This window comes from Colletotrichum jinshuiense, chromosome 2, assembly GCF_051148585.1.
Source record: "Colletotrichum jinshuiense chromosome 2, complete sequence".
In the NCBI taxonomy this organism is placed as follows: Eukaryota; Fungi; Ascomycota; class Sordariomycetes; order Glomerellales; family Glomerellaceae; genus Colletotrichum; species Colletotrichum jinshuiense.
The window spans coordinates 4,045,192-4,062,807 of NC_139309.1; the positions used below are offsets into that span (position 1 = coordinate 4,045,192).

Here is a 17,616-nt window from a genome sequence, read left to right on the forward strand (position 1 = left end):
GGTAAGAAGTAGTTGCATCGTGAGTCTTGGCCTGCGTCTGTCGCAAGGGCCTGGCCGATGAACCGAGCTAGGGGCCTTGCGATAGTGGAGGGGATTTGGTCATTTGCACCGGCAACAATATCAGTTAGCCGTGGTTTAGGGGGTTCCAAGCAGCGCAGGCCTGATGACAGCACGATTCGTAAAAAGGACCCCGCTACAGCAAACGTAATTCCAGTTCTGGCAGTAGAGCCAAAATATCGTGGAGCAGCTAAAGTGGATGGGCAAAGGCCCCCCCAGCGGTGGGCATCAGCTGGAACTAGGCTAGTGCCACGGGGGCCAATGGGTTGTAGCAATGGTTGACAACTGTCTCGAATTGAGCACGTGAAGAGTAGGTACTACGGTACCCATGGTACCCTGGTGGAGGGTGCACTGTTGGTGGACAGGGTGGCAAGACACGCAGCTGGCGATAGCATCGATAGCGAGACGGAGGGCCGGAGGGGTGGGCAACGAAAGAACAAAACACGGTGGGGCCGATGTCGGGTTGTGGGTTCGGATCAGATAACTTGTCTTGGCGCTGCCGGTGAAGTCCTTCCGGATGCGGTAAGAAGCTTTCTCCCTTGGCGGGTATCAGTACGTACGGAGCCCCCTGCTCCTCTGCGGATCATCACAGGTGGTAGTGTACAAATCCGTTCACCCTCACTAATTTTCCTCCTTCACATACGGCGAGAAAACCTTGAGACATCGCCAATACCTGGGAAAAATGGCGCATTTGGTGCCGCCCACCCACCGTCGCGCCCACTCACTCGCCCACCCACCCCGTCTCGAATTTGTAAAAGAAACTACCACTCGGTATCCGTAGTGTATAGTACGCATCTGCTGCAATGAGGAGCAGCCCCGCGCTCCAAAGCCTCGGGCGCATTGGCTTTCCACGGCCGATCCGCTCAGGCGGGAAGCGTCGGAGCCCGAGATGAAAGACGGAATCCAGCATCGCTGCCCACTCAAAGTGAGGCGCAGTCTCGGAACGCGTACCTTTTTTTTTTTTTTTTTGTACTTGTTGTACTTGCCCTCGTTAGGTAACCGGTTGATCCCAGCAGGAGGTCCGCCTGAGACCGGGCTAGGAGTGGCTTGCAGCCCTTCGGACGGATCTGATAACTTTAAGTCCTCCACCATCTGATAATTAATTCCTAGACCCTCCTCACCCCCGATGGTTACAACCAGCAATTTGGTCCGCCTCTTGGCGCCTGCTACCCATACTATTCGCACACACGGCATCACACTAATACATATTTTAGGATCCCCTTCCGAATGCCTAAAGTCCTTTTGCCCAAACCCACCCAATCATGCCGTCATCTCCGCTGTCGCTTCCCCTCCTCGCTGTTTTGCCCGCCGGTCCCTTCGATCGTCATGGCCCAGCGGATCCAGAGTGCCCTTCGTCCTGCTGTCTCGGCTGCAGTGCGACTCCTTCTCCGAGCCAGCCCTCGGCTCGACCTGCCCCTGTTGCCACTGCCCTTCTCTCCCCGGCGTTGGAGGGGTGAGTCTGGGTCCCTGTTGGGAGGATTCGGTGGGATTCATCGGGCAACTTTAGCCAGTCTCAGTGTCGCTCGTGTCCAGCATGTCCGTTCCGATGCAGGCTCCTCGCTCGGCTTCCGGCGGGCGCTGTCTTTATGTTTGCTACTGACCGCGCGCATGTTTCCGTCTACAATTGCATCTTCACTCCCTTCCGTCGCCTCTACTTGCCAGCCCCTTTACAACTCGTCACTAGAGTCCTTTAGCTTCAGCCAGTCCTTCTCTCCCGCCTTTTCTCGGTCAGACGTAGACTGCTCTCCCAAGAACGACCAAACCGCAGACAACATGGGCTCTCTTCCTGGTGCTATCCCTCCTTTCAAGGTCTTCATCGTGGGAATCTCCTACGCAGGTGTCTCTACTGCCTTGAACCTGCTCGACCTGAGCATCGGCAAAACGCCGCGTCTCGCCCACACTCCCTACGAGCACCACCCCGACTTCAAGAACGTCCCCGTCGAGATCACCATCGCCGACGAGCGCGATGGCTTCTGTAGGCGACCCTAGCAGGCTCTTGTGTGTGTGTGGCCGTCGACCCGCTAACCCAGTCCTGCAGTCCACCTGATCGGCTCGCCGCTTGCCTTCGCCGACTCCGAATATGCCGCTAAGTCTTGGGTCAAGTTCCAAGACATCGCTTCCTTGCAGCGGCCCAACGTGCGCTTCGTGCAGGGCACCGTCAACAAGGTCGACACTGCCACCAAGACGGCGACAGTCCTCGACCATGCGACCAAGCAGCCCCAAGACTTCTCCTACGACTTCTTGGTTGCCGCCTCTGGTCTCCGCAGAGCGTTCCCCGTCGTCCCTCAGTCCTTGACCCGGAAGCAGTTCCTGCTCGAGGCCGAGGAGCAGATCCACGCCGTCCGCAACGCCCCCGACGGCGTCATCATCGTCGGAGGCGGTGCCGTGGGCATCGAGATGGCCGCGGAGCTGAAGCTGGTCGAGCCCAACACCAAGGTCACCCTCGTCCACTCCCGGGACAAGCTCCTCTCCTCCGAGGGCCTGTCGGACGAGTGCAAGGACAAGGCTCTGGAGCTGACCAGGGAGGCCGGCGTCGAGGTGCTCCTGAACCACCGTGTCAAGGAGACGCGCAAGCTCGACGCCCCGGCCGCCGGCGGGCGCGCGCGCTACGAGGTGGAGTTCACCAACGGCGACAAGCTCGTCGCCAGCGAGGTCGTCATGGCCATCTCGCGCAGCGTGCCCTCGACCGACTACTTCCCCGCGGCCGCCAAGGACGAGGAGGGCTACGTCAAGATCCACCCCAACCTCGTCCTGTCCGCCGACATCCCCAACGCCGGCGACCACATCGCCGTCGGCGACATCACGCTGTGGTCGGGCATCAAGCGCTGCGGCACCGCCATGCACACGGGCCAATACGCCGCCATCAACACCCACCAGAACATGCTCGCGAAGCTGACCTCCCAGGTCTACAAGCCCACGTACTCAGAGATCGGTCCCATCGAGCCCATGATCGGCTTGGCCATCGGCAAGAAGGCCGTCGCCAGCGGGCCCGGTGTGGGTACTACGTGGGGTGAGGATGTTATGCAGGCATACTTCAGAGACGACCTCGGCTTCACCAGTAAGTTTTCATTATTATTATTTTAGCTTCTTACACACCGCCCCCCCCCCCCCCCCCCCCTCCCCCCTCTCCTCCCCTCGCATTCTGTTGGAGAAGTGGTTTACTAACTTGGTAACCTTTAGTCTGCTGGAACCACCTGGGACTTGGAAAGGAGCCCGAGAACTGAAACGTTTTATTTTATTTAATAAGAGATCTACAATTGGGCATGGGTATGGTGTTATTGGGAGTAATGACGATGACGCAATCGTCCGTCCGGCAGTTTTAGACTGAACTGGCTAGAGTCGAATGCAATGATGTTTTCTACGAGGCCTGCAAACTTTTTTGATCGTGCGTGACCATTGCCAGCCAGGTCTTTTTTTTGGGGGGGTGTTTTTATTATTTTTCCTCCTCTCCCCCTGTCCATTCCCCCTCCCCCCCACGAATTACATTCTCAATTGAGGCCAACGTTGCTCTCGCCAACACAGGACGTATGGCCCAGTCGCGAGTTCAATTGACGGTTGGAAAATTGTTGGAAAAAATTGTTGTTAAAATAAGTATACACCAAAAAATGATGCCTTGCCGGAACTGTCTGCACTCTGTACGTATATACATACAACACACACACACAATGGAGACGTATAATTCGATCCACTTCTATCCCCCACACGTTCCCTTATCCCCTACCTAGCTTTCTTTCTCTCCTGTCATGTACCCTTTTTTTTTTTTTGGCCTGCCCCTCTTTTATTTTATTTGTCTACAACTTCGGCACTAGGCCAATGCGCATGCCGCCGACGACCTTCTCGTTGTCGCCGAGCGGGCACAGCTGGAAGAAGCGCTCGCGCGAGCAGCGCACGAAGGCGCTGCGCTTGTGGGGCAGGTCGACGAACTTGTCGAGGGCGAAGCCGTGCATGAAGTCGTACATGAGGACCGTGTCGTTGGTCTTCTTGGGCTCGCCGACGACCCAGCTGGTGCGCGGGTCGTCGAGGTAGAGGTAGTGCATGAGCGAGGACCACCAGGCCGTCACGCGGTGGGGGCCGCGGAAGCGCACGTCGCCGACGAGGGAGTGGCGGCCGCGGTCCCAGTCCTGCGCGTCGTAGTAGCCGCCCAGCTTGTCCTCCTGCGGTCGCGCGTCGTCAGTTTTACCACCCAATGAGACTCCGGTAGGACGATGATAGCTGTGATGAAGAAGAAGAAGAAGGAGAAGAAGGGGAAGGGAAAGGGGAAGTGGGTGATGCGAAAACGTACCTTGGCCCAGTAGACCTCAAAGTAGGCGAAGAAGGTGCCCTCCCACGCGGCGAGGAGGGCGTACTGGTGCGGGTCCTCGTCGATCTTGCGCAGGTACTCGCGGTGCTGGTCGAGCGTGCCCGTCTCGTTCCAGCCCTGCGACACGCGCGGGTCGTTCTGCCACTCGTGGAAGAGGCGCAGGTGCTCCGGGTTCTTGTAGTCGAGGGCGACCATGGAGAAGGTCTCGCGCAGGTGGGGGATCCAGCGGCTGTAGACGACGGCGCCGGGCGCGGGCTTGGCCGGGCGGAGCGGGTGCCAGGCCTGCTGGACGAGGCCGGGGTTGGCCGGGTCCGAGGCCGAGGTCTGCGTCATGGTGTGCTGGAGGGGCGTGAGCGGGTACGAGGACAGAGGGCGCTCGAGGCTGGCGGGCGACTCGGCGGGCAGCCAGACGGGGCGGGGGCCGAAGGGGGAGCCGGCGCCCTGCCAGAAGGCGCTGCGGAGGAGGACGACGGTGGAGAGCTCGTCCGAGGACGCGGGCCTCTGCGCCTCGTTCTGGGTAGGGTGCTCAATGGCGAGCAGGACGTCGCGGAGCTGCTGGCCGAGGGTGGCGGCGCCGGCGCCGCGGAGCTCGAGGCGGAGGAGCTCCTCGGCGGGGCGCACGACGAACAGGACGTAGACGAGGAGCCATGCCTGGGCGAGCGTGGGCGCCGTCTTGCCGTCCCAGGAGAAGACGGCGACGGGCGAGCGGCGGGAGCGGGCCCAGGCGCTGTTGTTGGAGTCGGCCGGGAGCTCGCTGGACTTGAGGTCCGCGGGCTCGGTGAAGTAGAGGTTCTCGCTGTGAAGACGCTCGGGGAGGGGGGCCTGCTTGGTTTCGGGGCCGGAGGCGAGGGGGGTGAGGCGGTAGAAGTGAAGGCCGCCCTCGGAGGTCTTGCCGGCGAAGGTGTCGTGGTTGAAGGCGCGCTGGACCGCGTACTCGGCGTGGTACGGGTCGGGGAGCTTGATGATGCTCTCGGTGGAGGAGAGGGCGGCGAGGGAGATTGGCGCCGACATGACTGCGGTGTGTGTGTGTGTGTGTTTCTGGCCGGTTTTTTTGTGGTTGACTATTTGTAGGCTTTTCTTCGAGGCCCGATTTGGGGAGATGTGCAAGCTTTGAGGAGGGTATCAAGTGGTGTGTAGGAGGTTCCCCTAAGCTTGGACAAGACGGCTGCAATTGGATTCGCAGGCTTCACGTTCTTTGGACACGACGGGCAGTAGTAGGAAGTTGAGGAAGAAAGCGAGCTTCGAGCTCGGAGCTTAACGGAGTCTATGTCACCACCGCCTTCTCTTTTGGACGCCAGACACGCCGAATTAACGCCATTGGCAACCCGGCCTGTGATGCGACCACCCTGGCCCCCTCGAAGCGGAAACCCGCTGCTTGCTCACGGCCTTGCCCAGCTTCAGCTGCCATGCCACGGCTCAGAATTTTTTTATTTTTTCCCTTCCTCCTTCCAATGGGCCGCAGGGCGCGCGATACCTTGAAGCGAGGGACCGAAGGGCCTTGCAGGTCCCAGGATCGGCCCATGACATCGTTTCCAGCACACCGTCAATCACACATTTTCTTCTGGGGGTGGTGGTCAGAGAAGGTCGACGGCGGGGTACGCACGGCAGGCTGGTATCTTGGCTTTGCGACAGCTCCCAAGGGGGTATGTGTAGATGGTCGACGAGAGGTACAAGAGTGTACGAAGCAGATGGATCGAGCGATGGCGGGCAAGGATGTGCGTGGTAGGTAGGGGTCTCCTCCCCCCCATGGCTGTGTTGCTGGCCCGCCCACGCCGCGCCCTCGCAGACGGCCAAGACCTCGGGTCACAAGCGATGGGAGCACGACAAAATGCTCCGAGGCGAGGCAGCGTCTTCCACCACCACCCCCATGCCCCGGCCTGCGAATAGACGATCAATTACGAGAAGGTTCGAGGTAAACAGACGCGGGGCTCGCCGTGGTTGATCCCTCGTGGTGCCGCCATGCCCTCAATTGCGTACGTGGCGCTTGGCGGCCTTTTTTCTCTCTCTCTCTCTTTTCTTAGTCTCCCATTTCTCCAGGGAAGGTGGCTGCACTGACTTGGTCTCAGCGGATCTGATAACTTTATTAGAACCCAGTTTGGCCATAGCTCCGGCTTCGGAGTTACTGTTGGACCCACTTAGTAGCGGCCACAAGCTGGATCTGATAAGATCAGGGCAAATTTTTTTCTCAGAGGCGGGGCACATGGACACGCGAGATGTTGGTACCGGTACATCGTTTTCTTCAAGAACCCGAACCTACCCGCCGCCCCTGCGGCCTCGATTGGGGGGTGTGCATAGTGTCAGCCTGCATGGGCTTGGGTTCGGACGAAGTGGCCTGTTTTGGAACATCCCTGGGAAACAACACACCTCTTAGGGGTCAGGGTACTTGACTCTCTTCACTCCACTGAGCACCCACCCACCACCACCTACCTACCTCGCTCTGTGTGTGTGTGTGTTGTGTGGGGACGCGCCCTTGTCCTGGTCGGTCGCCCTCAGCTCAAGAAAACGCCATTGGCTTTTCACACCCCAATGACAAGCTTTCAGGATTCGTCCGTTCTCGACGCTTCTTCCTTCATCGCATCTTCGATTGTTCCTTCACCGGGCCTCCCCGGCTGCCAAGGCTCATCTACCGGCCGTTGACTGCGCCGCCCTCGGCACTGATACTGGCCGAGCCGGCATTCCCAACGTCAACTTTGGGAGCCTCTTTGGGCTGCAATGTTCTCTTGGGGACAGCAGTAAGGGGGCACCTCAACTCAATGTAGTGTACACTTCGCCCAAGACATCGGCGCTGTCCAGTCCACACTGGTTCCACGCATGCTACCCACTAGGTATGGATCGACTCGACCCCACTGCGATTGATAACTTGGCAATCGCGATTCAGAACGTCCCAAAACTTTGCCCTCTCGGTCGACGCGATGCCGTGATGGGGCTTGGGCGAGCCTTTTAGTTTTGCCGATCCCGCCGTGCTGGACGGCTTTGTCGGCATCGAAAGACGGTGATGAAGGCCAAACTTTACACTCTCGACTAGCCATAGTACCTAGCTGCAGCTTCCTGCCGCGATTCTCGCTAGCGCAACATGCCAGCCGGCACTGACCAGTGCAGGACGCGGATGTGTGGCATGGCCAGTATCAGTCGTGGCCAACTACGGCTGTTCTCAACAAAGTCGGACAATGGCCGTCAGCAACTGGCATTGGTTCTGTTCTGTCGAGCTGTAGCCTGTGGCCTCCGTCCCACTTTTGATCGATACCGCCGGTTCTTTTCTGGAGACGTCCTTACAGCAATAACCCTGACGCCGACGTCTTTGCTGCGTCCCATTCGCCGTTTCCAACTTGAGCCGGGCTGTCTCCGGGGATACGCCACTTGCACCCAGTCCCACACACTGACGAGGAAGCCGTCGTAATCCATCCTGCTGGGAAATATTCTCTTCCTCTCATTTGAAATCCCGGTCAGCTACCGACAGTCCCAGCCCGCCCCAGTGGCCTGGGGCGCATCCGAGTTGCTGGAAAACCTGCCAGTCTGTGCTACCGAGTGCACAGCGTGTCATCAGCTCTGCAAGCCCCGGAAATGTTTTGAATGTGCCAAGACAGTCAAGCTTTTGGGGAACTATTAGTACAGTAGTGTAGCCTTACGTGCTTGTTTTTTTTTGCCGAGTGGTCTGCCGTCCGGGACCACGTTCTGTGAAGGAATGGTTGGGCCATAATTTTCGACATAGATGGGAATATGGGGCCAGAAACACAGAACCAGAGTAACTACGGGAAACAGACGCCGACACGAAGGATTTGCAGGGATCCGCCGAGCGGGAACAGTGCCGATAATTGCTCCAGGCCCGGGTTGAGTCTCGCACCAAAGATCCTTCTTTCCCTACGGCGTCCCGTATCCGACGGCGCCAGGCTAGAAGGAACCGACTGCGTGGGCTCAGACGTGTGTTTGCTTCCATCTTGAGCGTAGACCAACCACTTTACCCATGCTTCGGCCGCTCCTTTCCAGCTAATCTGCCGTCGCGCGGTTGCCCCCGTGCCGAACCCGGATTTGAATCGACCTGAGTCTTGACTACATAAGAGCATCATCTCGGATTGTAAATTCCCACAACTGCTGCGTCCGCGTCCTGTACACATTCTCCAACACCCCCCCTCTCCAATCCTATCAACCCCGTCCAATATGGACCGCTCAAAGGAGGCAGACCCTGCCGTCTTCAGCCAAGATGGCTCCGACGACGTGGACCACCAGTCCATCTCCAAGACCGCCCAGCGCGGTGTCCAGAAGATGGAGGCCACGACGACGGTCTGGTCCAAGAAGATGCTCATTTCCGCCTACGCCATGATGTGGTGCATTTACTTCATCAACACTATGCAGCAGGGCATGACGAACCAGTTGACGCCCTACGTCACTAGCAGTTTCCAGCAGCATTCCCTGACGGCGACCACAAGCGTTATGAGTAGTTTGATCGGCGGTCTGATAAAGTTGCCGCTCGCCAAGGTCCTGGACATCTGGGGTCGCCCTCACGGCTACGCCTTTTGCGTTGTCGTCTTGACCGTGGGCTTGATTATGATGGCTGCCTGTAAGAACGTCGAGACGTACGCTGCCGCGCAGGTCTTTTATTGGGTTGGGTAAGTTTCTCCGTCCGTCGCACCCCTGCTCGTGCCTGTGCCTCGTGAGCCTCATTTCTTGGCCCTGCGGTCTTACCACATGCCAATACCGCTATCTGTGGTGGATACGCGGGGCGATCGTCTCATGCGAGTCGCATCGTCACACTCGAGATGCCGTGTTACATTTCGACATGCATTGCTGATGCGTCTCCAGATACAACGGTCTTGACTACACCATGAGCATCTTTATTGCTGATACCTCGGCTCTCAAGAATCGAGCTCTCATGTTCGCCTTCGCAAGCTCCCCCTACATCATTACGACGTGGCTTGGCGGCCCGATTGCGGAAAGCGTCCTCGCCGGCCCCGGCTACACTTGGGGATTCGGCATCTTTGCCATCGTCACCCCCATCATCACAATGCCGCTCTTTGGCGTCTTCATGCACAACTACTACAAGGCCAAGAAGCAGGGCCTTGTCGTCAAGGAGAAGAGCGGCCGGACCACCTGGGAGTCGATCAAGTACTACTTCGTTCAGTTCGACGTCATCGGCCTGGTGCTTGTCATTGCCGGCTTTGCGCTCTTCTTGCTGCCCTTCAACATCTACCAGAAGCAAGCCGAAGGCTGGAAGTCCCCCATGATCATTGCAATGATCGTCATCGGCGGCTTGCTCCTGATCGCCTTCGCTTTGTGGGAGAGATTTTTTGCGCCCGTCAAGTTCCTTCCCTGGGAACTCCTGACCGACCGCACGGTGCTTGGCGCCTGCGTCCTCGCCGCAGTCCTATTCGTCAGCTTCTACATCTGGGACTCGTACTTCTCCTCGTTCCTCCAAGTCGTTAACAACCTTGACATCACGCCTTCGAGTTACATCCTGAACATTTACAGCATAGGATCATGCTTCTGGTCCATCATTGTCGGTGTTCTCGTCCGCTGGTCTGGCCGCTTCAAGTGGCTTGCCCTCTACTTTGGCGTGCCGCTCACCATCCTTGGCGTCGGTCTCATGATCCAGTTCCGACAGCCTGATGTCAACATTGGCTACATCATCATGTGCCAGATCTTCATCGCGTTTGCCGGCGGAACGCTCGTCATTTGCGAGCAGATGGCGGTCATGGCTGCCGTGGAGCACCAGTACGTCGCCGTGGTCATCGCCATGGAGGGCATGTTCTCCAGCGTCGGCGGTGCCATCGGATCGACCGTCGCCGCGGCCGTGTGGCAGGGTGTCTTCCCCGTGAAACTCATGGAATACCTTCCGGAGGAGTCCCAGGGTAACTTCACCGAAATCTACGGCGACTTGGTCACGCAAAAGTCATACCCGGTCGGGTCGGCGACCCGAGACGCCATTGAGCGTGCCTACGGTGATGCGCAGAAGAACATGCTTATTGTTGCGACCGCCGTTCTGGTCCTCGCCATTGGGGCCACGGCTGTTTGGAGGGATATCAAGGTGAAGGAGTTCAAGCAAACCAAGGGAAATGTGGTTTAGAAGGTGGGCACGGTGGGATGCACTCAGCCCGGTGGCTACTGGGCTCGCGGAGGAATTAATAGCTTTAAACCAAAATTAAACAACACAAAGAGAGTTTCTGCTCCCTCTCCTTTCCGTCGAATGTGCATACAGTCATGCTCTTAATATATATATTAAAAGAAAATACAAACAATAATGCGAGAACCCTGTGCGATCCCGGCTGCTGCTTCCAACAGAGAACGTAAGCGGTCCGGGAACCTCAACGCTCCATGACCACCCACGTGGCATCCATGGTCGTGACCTTCTCGCCCTGCTGCTTAAGCTCGTCGACGGCCGCCTTGATGCTAGCCACGTAGCCCAGCAACTCGTCCTCGGCCTCCCGCCCCAGCTTCTCGCCGACCACCTCCTCGGCCCAGCTGGGGTCCACCACGGTCCCGACCTCCCACTGCCCGTCCAGCATCCCCGGCGTCTCGGCCGTCCCCCTCTCCCGGAGCTTCCACCCGGCCTCCTCGGCCAGGCCGACCATGTCCTCCGGGTCGAGCGCGCCGCGGACGTTGGCCTGGTGCAGCGTGAACCCGCGGTCCTCGCGGAGCGCGTGGAACCGGCGCTGGGCCTCGACGGCGGCCCGGTGCGGCGCCTGCGACGGGCGGCGGGCCCGCAGGGAGTACTCGGCGAAGCACAGCCTGCGGACGCGGCCGGACCCGTGGAGGGCGGCGAAGAGGGCGGCGACGGCGGCGCGGGAGGGGAAGTACCACAGCGAGTGGCACAGGGTCGCCGTGTCGAACTCGGCGGACGGGTGGGCGGCGAGGTAGGCGGGCGCGTCGGACTGGTGGAAGGCGATGCGGCCGCCGTAGCGGGAGGAGAGGATGTGGGCCTGGGCCTGGGCGAGGGTGTAGGGGGAGCCGTAGTCGCCGGGTGCGGGGTCCAGGGCCGTCACGTGGCCCGGGCCGGCGTCATCGACGGCGGCGGCGGCGCCACCGTCGTCGGGCGACACGGCGTGGGCGAGGACGAGCGCGGAGTCGCCCTGCCCGCAGCCGATGTCGAGGACGCGGGTGGACGGGGCGATGGACCAGAGGCCGGCCAGGCGGAGGCGGTGGGCCAGCTGGGGGAGGAGGACGTTGTGGAGGTGTTTTGGGTCGTGGGGGTAGGCTTCCGCGAGGCGGAGGAGGACCGGGGACGGGGACGGGGAGGGTTCCTGAGACATGGCTGCGTGTTTTGTGAATTGCGGAACCGCGGCAAGGCGTTGTTGGGAGTTGTGTTTTCGATGCTGCTGCCGGTTGCTATTGCACTTTTTGAGTTTTTTTTTGTATGGGATGACGATGGTGATGAGGAATGATGGAATTATCTACGGGGGGCGGTGCTGGCGATGCAACAAACAATGTCATTCATTTCGGAGCAAGTATACCATCGTTTATATTTGATTTCCTTCGTCTCTGGATCTCGTTGTGCGAAACCCACGAACCCCCCGTCCTTCCCTCTCTCCATTGATTGATAGATTCCTACGGACCGCGATCCAGAGAGTGAGTGACTCATTGCGAAGTTGTCACCCTCACCCGAAACTCCTCCAGCGGTTCAGATCGGGCAGGTCAGTCGAGCGGGGAGAAAATCATTTTTTAGTTTCACGGGAGGCATTGGCCAATTGCCGGTGCTCATTTCGCGCATATCGATAAAAATAAAGCATCGGGATTGGTTCCCTGTGGCGGCTCGGCGATTGAGCTTCCTGAAACGGGGGGAGGAGAGGGGCACAAAAGAGTCACGGATGACTGCAGTCAGATTTGGCCTCACCTCACTTACTGCAAGGCTCTCTTGGCGAACCATAGTAGCCACGCGGTATTAGTGCGATGCCAAGCCTGGAGACTGGAGGCTGTACTCGGTAAGCATCAACCTGGGTGACCGGAGAATAAAATGGAACGATCCGGATGAGACAGCGATAAACCTTTGAAGCACAGGAGAGAAAGAACAGAGTTTGGAACCAAACTTGGGTGCTCCACAAGGCCCGAAGGAAAAAAATAAGTAAAAAAAAAGCTTGTGTTCAACAACATGAAAATATTCCGTCTAATCTAACCAAACGCATCGCCCCGACAAATCAAAATGCACTTTTGTATGGTATCGCTCTAACACTCTACACAGCATCATCTCCCACGTCATAAAAACGCTGTAAAATTACAACTTGGCGGAGACGGTCCTGCTCTTCTTCAGGAGCTCGTCGCCGACCTTTGCGATCTCGAACTTGCGCACCTTGCCGCTGCCCGTCAGGGGCACGTTGGCAGGGACGCCGTCCTCGCCGAGCCAGAAGATGTACGCGGGGCTCTTGTGTCCGCCGAGGCGCTGGCGCACCCAGTCCTTGAGCTCCTGGAACGTCGGCTTTTCGCTGTTCTCGGCGCGCTGAACGAAGGCTCCGACGACCTCGCCGTAGTGCTCGTCCTTGAGGCCCACGACGATGGCCTGGGAGATGGACGGGTGGGCCATCAGGCGCTCCTCGATCTCGAGGGGGTAGATGTTCTCGCCGCCTGCAACAAGTCAAGTTAGCCAGCGTTTCAATCTGGTCGATTGGGGGAGTCACCACTTACCGCGAATGATGATGTCCTTGAAACGTCCAGTGATGGAGCAGTATCCTTCGTCGTCGAACACTGCCTCGTCTCCAGTGTGCAGCCACAAGACGCCGGCAGAGTCGCGGACCATGACCTCGTTGGTCTTCTCCGAGTTGTTCCAGTAGCCAGCCTGCAGCTGGTATCCCGCCATGCACAACTCGCCGCGCTGACCCATAGGCACAAGGTTGCCGTCTCTGTCGACGATCTTGGCCGACGCGTGGGGCATGAGCGTGCCAACTGTCGTCAGTCTCTTGCCCAATGCGTCGTCGGTGAAGGCGTTGAAGCACGTCGGGGAAGCCTCGGTAAGACCGTAACTGCTGGTGAACTCCCTCATGCCGAGGCGGTTGACCATCAGCTCCATCAGGTATCGCGGCACGGGGGCGCCGGCCACAATACCGGTGCGGATCTTTGATGACTTGAAGTCGTCCGGCGCCGCCTGGAACAGTGAGTCGAACATGGCAGGCACGCCGTGGAGCGCCGTGCAGTCCTCCTCGAGGATGGCCTTCAACGTCGCCTTCGTGTCAAAGACTTCCGCCGGGTAGACGATCTTGGCACCGTGTGTGATGACAGACAGAAGGCCAAGGACGAGGCCAAAGCAGTGGAAGAGGGGAGGGGGGCAGCAGAGCACATCCTCGGGGGTCAGGCGCATGCGGTCGCCAATGAAACGGGCGTTGTTGACGACGTTGCTGAGTTCGGTGTTAGAGACGACTAGTTGTCGATGCAAGCTAGAAGGACTTACTGGTGAGTGAGCATGGCAGCCTTGGGGCGACCAGTGGTGCCGCTGGTGAATTGCAGGTTGCACACTTGATGCGGGACAACCTTGCTCATGGCAAGGTGAAGCTCCCTCGGGCTCTGCCTCGAGCTCGACTTGACGAGTTCGTCGTATGTCTGGTACCCGCTCGTGTCACCCCGGATCATGACGACCTTGGGTCCGTTGACCTCATTGGCCAATTGGTCCAGGAATCTCGTGTTGTCGAGTCTGCCGATCTGCTTGGTGGTGAACAGGATCTTGCATTCTTGATAATGTGTCAGCTCTGGGGCTCATCGACAGTCGCACTCGGAACTTACCTGAGAACTGCACAGCGTACATGGCCTCGCTGGGTGTGTACGTGTTGTTCAGAATGACGAGGATGGCTCCTACTCTGGCCACCGCGAAGAAAATGGCGGCGTACTGCTCGCAGTTACCGGCCATGACGCCTACTCTGTCGCCAGCCTTGATGCCCATCTTGAGCAGCGCCTGCGCGAGCAGCAGGCTCTGTTGGTTGAGCTCATTGTACGTCCACCGGGCGCCGGTCCAGGGGATCACCAAGCATTCCTTGGTGCCGTGCTGATATGTCTGGAGCTCCAGAAGCTCTCCGAGACTGAGGTCCACAAGAGGGGGATCGCGAGGGCCGTGGAGGAGTGACAACCTTTGCGCGGGAGCAAAGGGCTCGGTGACCGGGGCTGTTGATGGTTCTGCGGCCATTGTGTCGATGGACGGCTGCTGGCAACGGGGACTTGCTTCAGGGACTGCTAGAGCGACGTTTGTTTTTGTCGAGGTTGTCGTCGACGTCGTTGTTGCTGTGACAGTCTACGGTAGGTGAAAGAGTCTCTCCACGATCTTCGTACGGCACCGCCATCGTCTCGGGTCGCATGGCAGAAATAGCTGGCGTGGTTCTAGAACCCATGTCCGGGGCCCTGCATCTGCGTCACCGAGGAACGGCTTTCGGGGATCAACTGGATCCAGCAGGAAGCAAGCGAGGTTGCCTCGCACCCCGCCGAGCTGAGCTGGCTGGGCCAAGCCTGGCAGGCCTGCCTCTGCTGGCGTCCAAGGCGGGCGCCACTCCACGGAACGTTGCGAGCTCGCGCGCCTGTATCCGTACGGCGCAGAACCTTACCAGGCCTTCTTTAGTCGGCGCATGCATGCAGTCACCGGCGGGCTAGACCGAAGTGGCAGTTGTTTCGCGCCAAGCAGTGTATCCTCATTTGTGAGGGGCTTTTGCGAATGGCTACAGAGCCACTCGCGTCATGGCAGGGCGACTGGATTGGCGACTTGCACGCACACCCAGGCCAGGTAGTGTCGAGTAGAAGGGCCCTCGTGAGTGAACCTTCAAGATCAATGTGTCAGCGAGTAGCGCTCTGTACTCTGTGGCGCGGCCAGACTACACCACTCTACACACTAGACGGTGGGATGGAAAGTGGGATGCGATGGATCGCGCGTGGGTGTGTCAGAGAGTGAGCACTCTCTTGACATGTGTGCTCTGGCAGTGGATGTGGGTGAAATTGGTCAATGGCGGTTGCAGCTGCTTCTCCCGCCCCCTGTTCGCCGTCCCCTGTCCCTGTCGTTCCAAGAAACAAAACCCAACGACCCACCATGATCCCTGTCGGGGCTCGGATAGGCTCGGGACTTGATCTAATCAATCACATCTGGGATCAGATAAGATTGCGGAAGGAGCATTTCACCTCACTTCCTCTCTCCTCGGTGCAAAAATTTTTCTCCTCATGACCCGCTCTCTCCCTTCCGCCCTCTTTTCCGCCCTCTTTCCACATTTTCTCCAGCGCAGTTGCAATGTTCCTCGGACGGTCCACCGCATCTTTCCAGCCTCACACCCTCCGAAATCGGTCACCCCCCCGCCGACCTTCCCTAAATACCACGCCAATCCACGGATCATCGTCACTCGTCTCGTCCCAAGACGTCAGGTTGCATCGCCCACCCACGCCCATCTCCGCCCACCCTCTGAGGGACAAGTGCTTGTACCGGTACTTTTGTTCTCATTCTCACGCCATCTGATACTACACCCCCCTCCCCGCCCCGCCCCCTCTTACCAACCCCTGAGCGTCTCCTCTTTCCTATTAGCGTCTCCTGCATTCTCTACACTACCATGTTCTCCGGCCAAGCACCCTGATCTTCATGCAAGCAAGGGGATGATGGCTGGATGGCTGTGAATGAATAAATGCCAAGCCGAGCCATGCAGGTTCTCAGAAGAATTCCAGGTACAGGTGACTTTCTTTTCTCAGACTGACTTGCAGATTCGCCTCACTCTTCCAGAACACTAACGTCTATGTGAACAATACGCGATCTAACTAGCAACATCCTGCTGACGGTCTAGTCTGGGTCTCTACCGATACAGCTCACTCACTCGAAGGGAGGGTAACCTTGTGCACGCCACTGTTCGAAAGTCAAGCCCTTGGCAATGGATGGCATCTTCACCATCAAAGGAACGGCAACATCGTTTTCGGTGCCCACCAGTCCTGCCCGGTGCACAATCTTCTCCTCGAGCACCTCAAAACCCAGGCGCTTGTAGAGGCCGAAACCCTCTTCCGACGACTCGAGGTAGACGGGTAGTCCCGCCAACTCGGCCATGTCGAGTCCCCATTTGGTCAAAAGAGCGCCGGCACCTCTTCTTTGGTGTTCCGGCTTCACTGCAATGACGTGACAGTCTGTTCCGGGGGCAAACGAAAGGCATGTGTCATTAGCCACTGGGGCACATAAATTCCCTCCAAGGTCGAGCCAGGGTCGGGAGGAAGGGGATTGGGCGTCACGGGTTCCACTCACAAACATATTTTCGGCCACCCCAAAGCTTCTCTTTCGCCTCATTGAGGGGGATGATCAACTCGTCGGCCCTAGCTCTTTGCTCACCCTCGAGCCAAACGGCGCCGGGACTCTTGTATTCTTCCGGCGTACGCTCGTCGAGAAAAACGTCCCACAGGGCCATTCCCACGACCTCGCCCGTCGCCGGGTCGACGCACTTGAGCGTGTATTGAGTACTGCTCGTATGCCAGTAGCTGAGAGTGTGTTTCCCATGGCCCTCGCGGAAGGCCTCGTCAATGCCTGTCGGGAACAGGATGTCGAGGATCACCGACCCCTTGAACGCTGCAAAGTAGGCATCGTACACCTTGGTGATGTCGGGGATTAAAGCGGGTAGAACGGTGAGGCCCATTGCGTCTGATGGTGGGCCAAGGAGGGGAAGAATTGGTGGCTTCAATGTCCTGCCGCCGTCTCGTCTGATTTGAGACTTTTTTTTCTTTCGTAGCGCAGTGCGTCTGGATCTCAGATTCGTTCCGATGTGGCGCTTCGTGTCAACGGGAAAGCTTGCGTGGTTTTAGGAATGGCGCGCGTCGGAACGATGGGTCAGGTTCAGCTGCGCAAAATCAGTCATCGGCCTCGTTTTCCGACCGCAGCGTGATCACTATGGGTATTTAGCCTGGATCACGCATGAAGATTTTTCCCTTAGAACTGGAGCAAAGCGTTCCACGACTCTTGCTGAGAGATGGGGACTTGAATGCCGAGCCCTGGTTTCAGCAAATTCTCCAGGGTTGACGCGGCAGTTCATCTAATCCTGGGAGTCGAGGAAATGCCGCAATGAAGAAAACCAGCGCTTCTCCACGGTTTGCAAGCGCTTACTGGGTGACGCAGATCCGTTGCACCTATTTTCAAACAAGTTGTGAGCCTGGTTCGGAGCCCTGGCAGGGCCCCAATCCTCGCCTTGCCCCCACACTCACCAGTCATGAAAGTCATGACAACTGCTATTACACCCCGGGGGACGATGAAGCGTTAAAGTTATCAGATCCGCGGGTTCGAAGCCGTGTTTTGCTCGTGCGCGACTCTTCGATGAGGGAAATTTTCTTTTCAGGACACGGCGTCAACCCCG

The 17,616-nt window shown here is 58.3% G+C and overlaps 6 protein-coding genes across 6 annotated transcripts; 2 read left to right on the forward strand and 4 right to left on the reverse strand.

Moving 5' to 3' along the window:
• Positions 1–1,830: 1,830 nt before the first annotated feature.
• EsH8_II_001047 (uncharacterized protein) lies at positions 1,831–3,281 on the forward strand (the record flags this gene model as incomplete). The annotated part of the gene is made up of 3 exons (XM_083264345.1): positions 1,831–2,032; positions 2,096–3,115; positions 3,238–3,281. The coding sequence occupies 3 exons, from the start codon at positions 1,831–1,833 to the stop codon at positions 3,279–3,281; spliced, it is 1,266 nt and encodes a 421-aa protein (XP_083121667.1).
• A 567-nt stretch (positions 3,282–3,848) lies between these two features.
• On the reverse strand, positions 3,849–5,368 carry EsH8_II_001048 (acyl-CoA N-acyltransferase; the record flags this gene model as incomplete). The annotated part of the gene is made up of 2 exons (XM_083264346.1): positions 3,849–4,211; positions 4,340–5,368. 2 exons carry the CDS (start codon positions 5,366–5,368, stop codon positions 3,849–3,851), a joined length of 1,392 nt encoding a protein of 463 aa, XP_083121668.1.
• A 3,144-nt stretch (positions 5,369–8,512) lies between these two features.
• On the forward strand, positions 8,513–10,415 carry EsH8_II_001049 (uncharacterized protein; the record flags this gene model as incomplete). The annotated part of the gene is made up of 2 exons (XM_083264347.1): positions 8,513–8,961; positions 9,155–10,415. The coding sequence occupies 2 exons, from the start codon at positions 8,513–8,515 to the stop codon at positions 10,413–10,415; spliced, it is 1,710 nt and encodes a 569-aa protein (XP_083121669.1).
• Positions 10,416–10,653: 238 nt separating this feature from the next.
• EsH8_II_001050 (class I SAM-dependent methyltransferase) lies at positions 10,654–11,598 on the reverse strand (the record flags this gene model as incomplete). Its single annotated transcript, XM_083264348.1, has 1 exon — positions 10,654–11,598. The coding sequence occupies one exon, from the start codon at positions 11,596–11,598 to the stop codon at positions 10,654–10,656; it is 945 nt and encodes a 314-aa protein (XP_083121670.1).
• Positions 11,599–12,557: 959 nt separating this feature from the next.
• On the reverse strand, positions 12,558–14,450 carry EsH8_II_001051 (uncharacterized protein; the record flags this gene model as incomplete). The annotated part of the gene is made up of 4 exons (XM_083264349.1): positions 12,558–12,904; positions 12,965–13,671; positions 13,725–14,001; positions 14,054–14,450. The coding sequence occupies 4 exons, from the start codon at positions 14,448–14,450 to the stop codon at positions 12,558–12,560; spliced, it is 1,728 nt and encodes a 575-aa protein (XP_083121671.1).
• Positions 14,451–16,100: 1,650 nt separating this feature from the next.
• On the reverse strand, positions 16,101–16,905 carry EsH8_II_001052 (GNAT family N-acetyltransferase; the record flags this gene model as incomplete). Its single annotated transcript, XM_083264350.1, has 2 exons — positions 16,101–16,405; positions 16,521–16,905. The coding sequence occupies 2 exons, from the start codon at positions 16,903–16,905 to the stop codon at positions 16,101–16,103; spliced, it is 690 nt and encodes a 229-aa protein (XP_083121672.1).
• Positions 16,906–17,616: the final 711 nt, after the last annotated feature.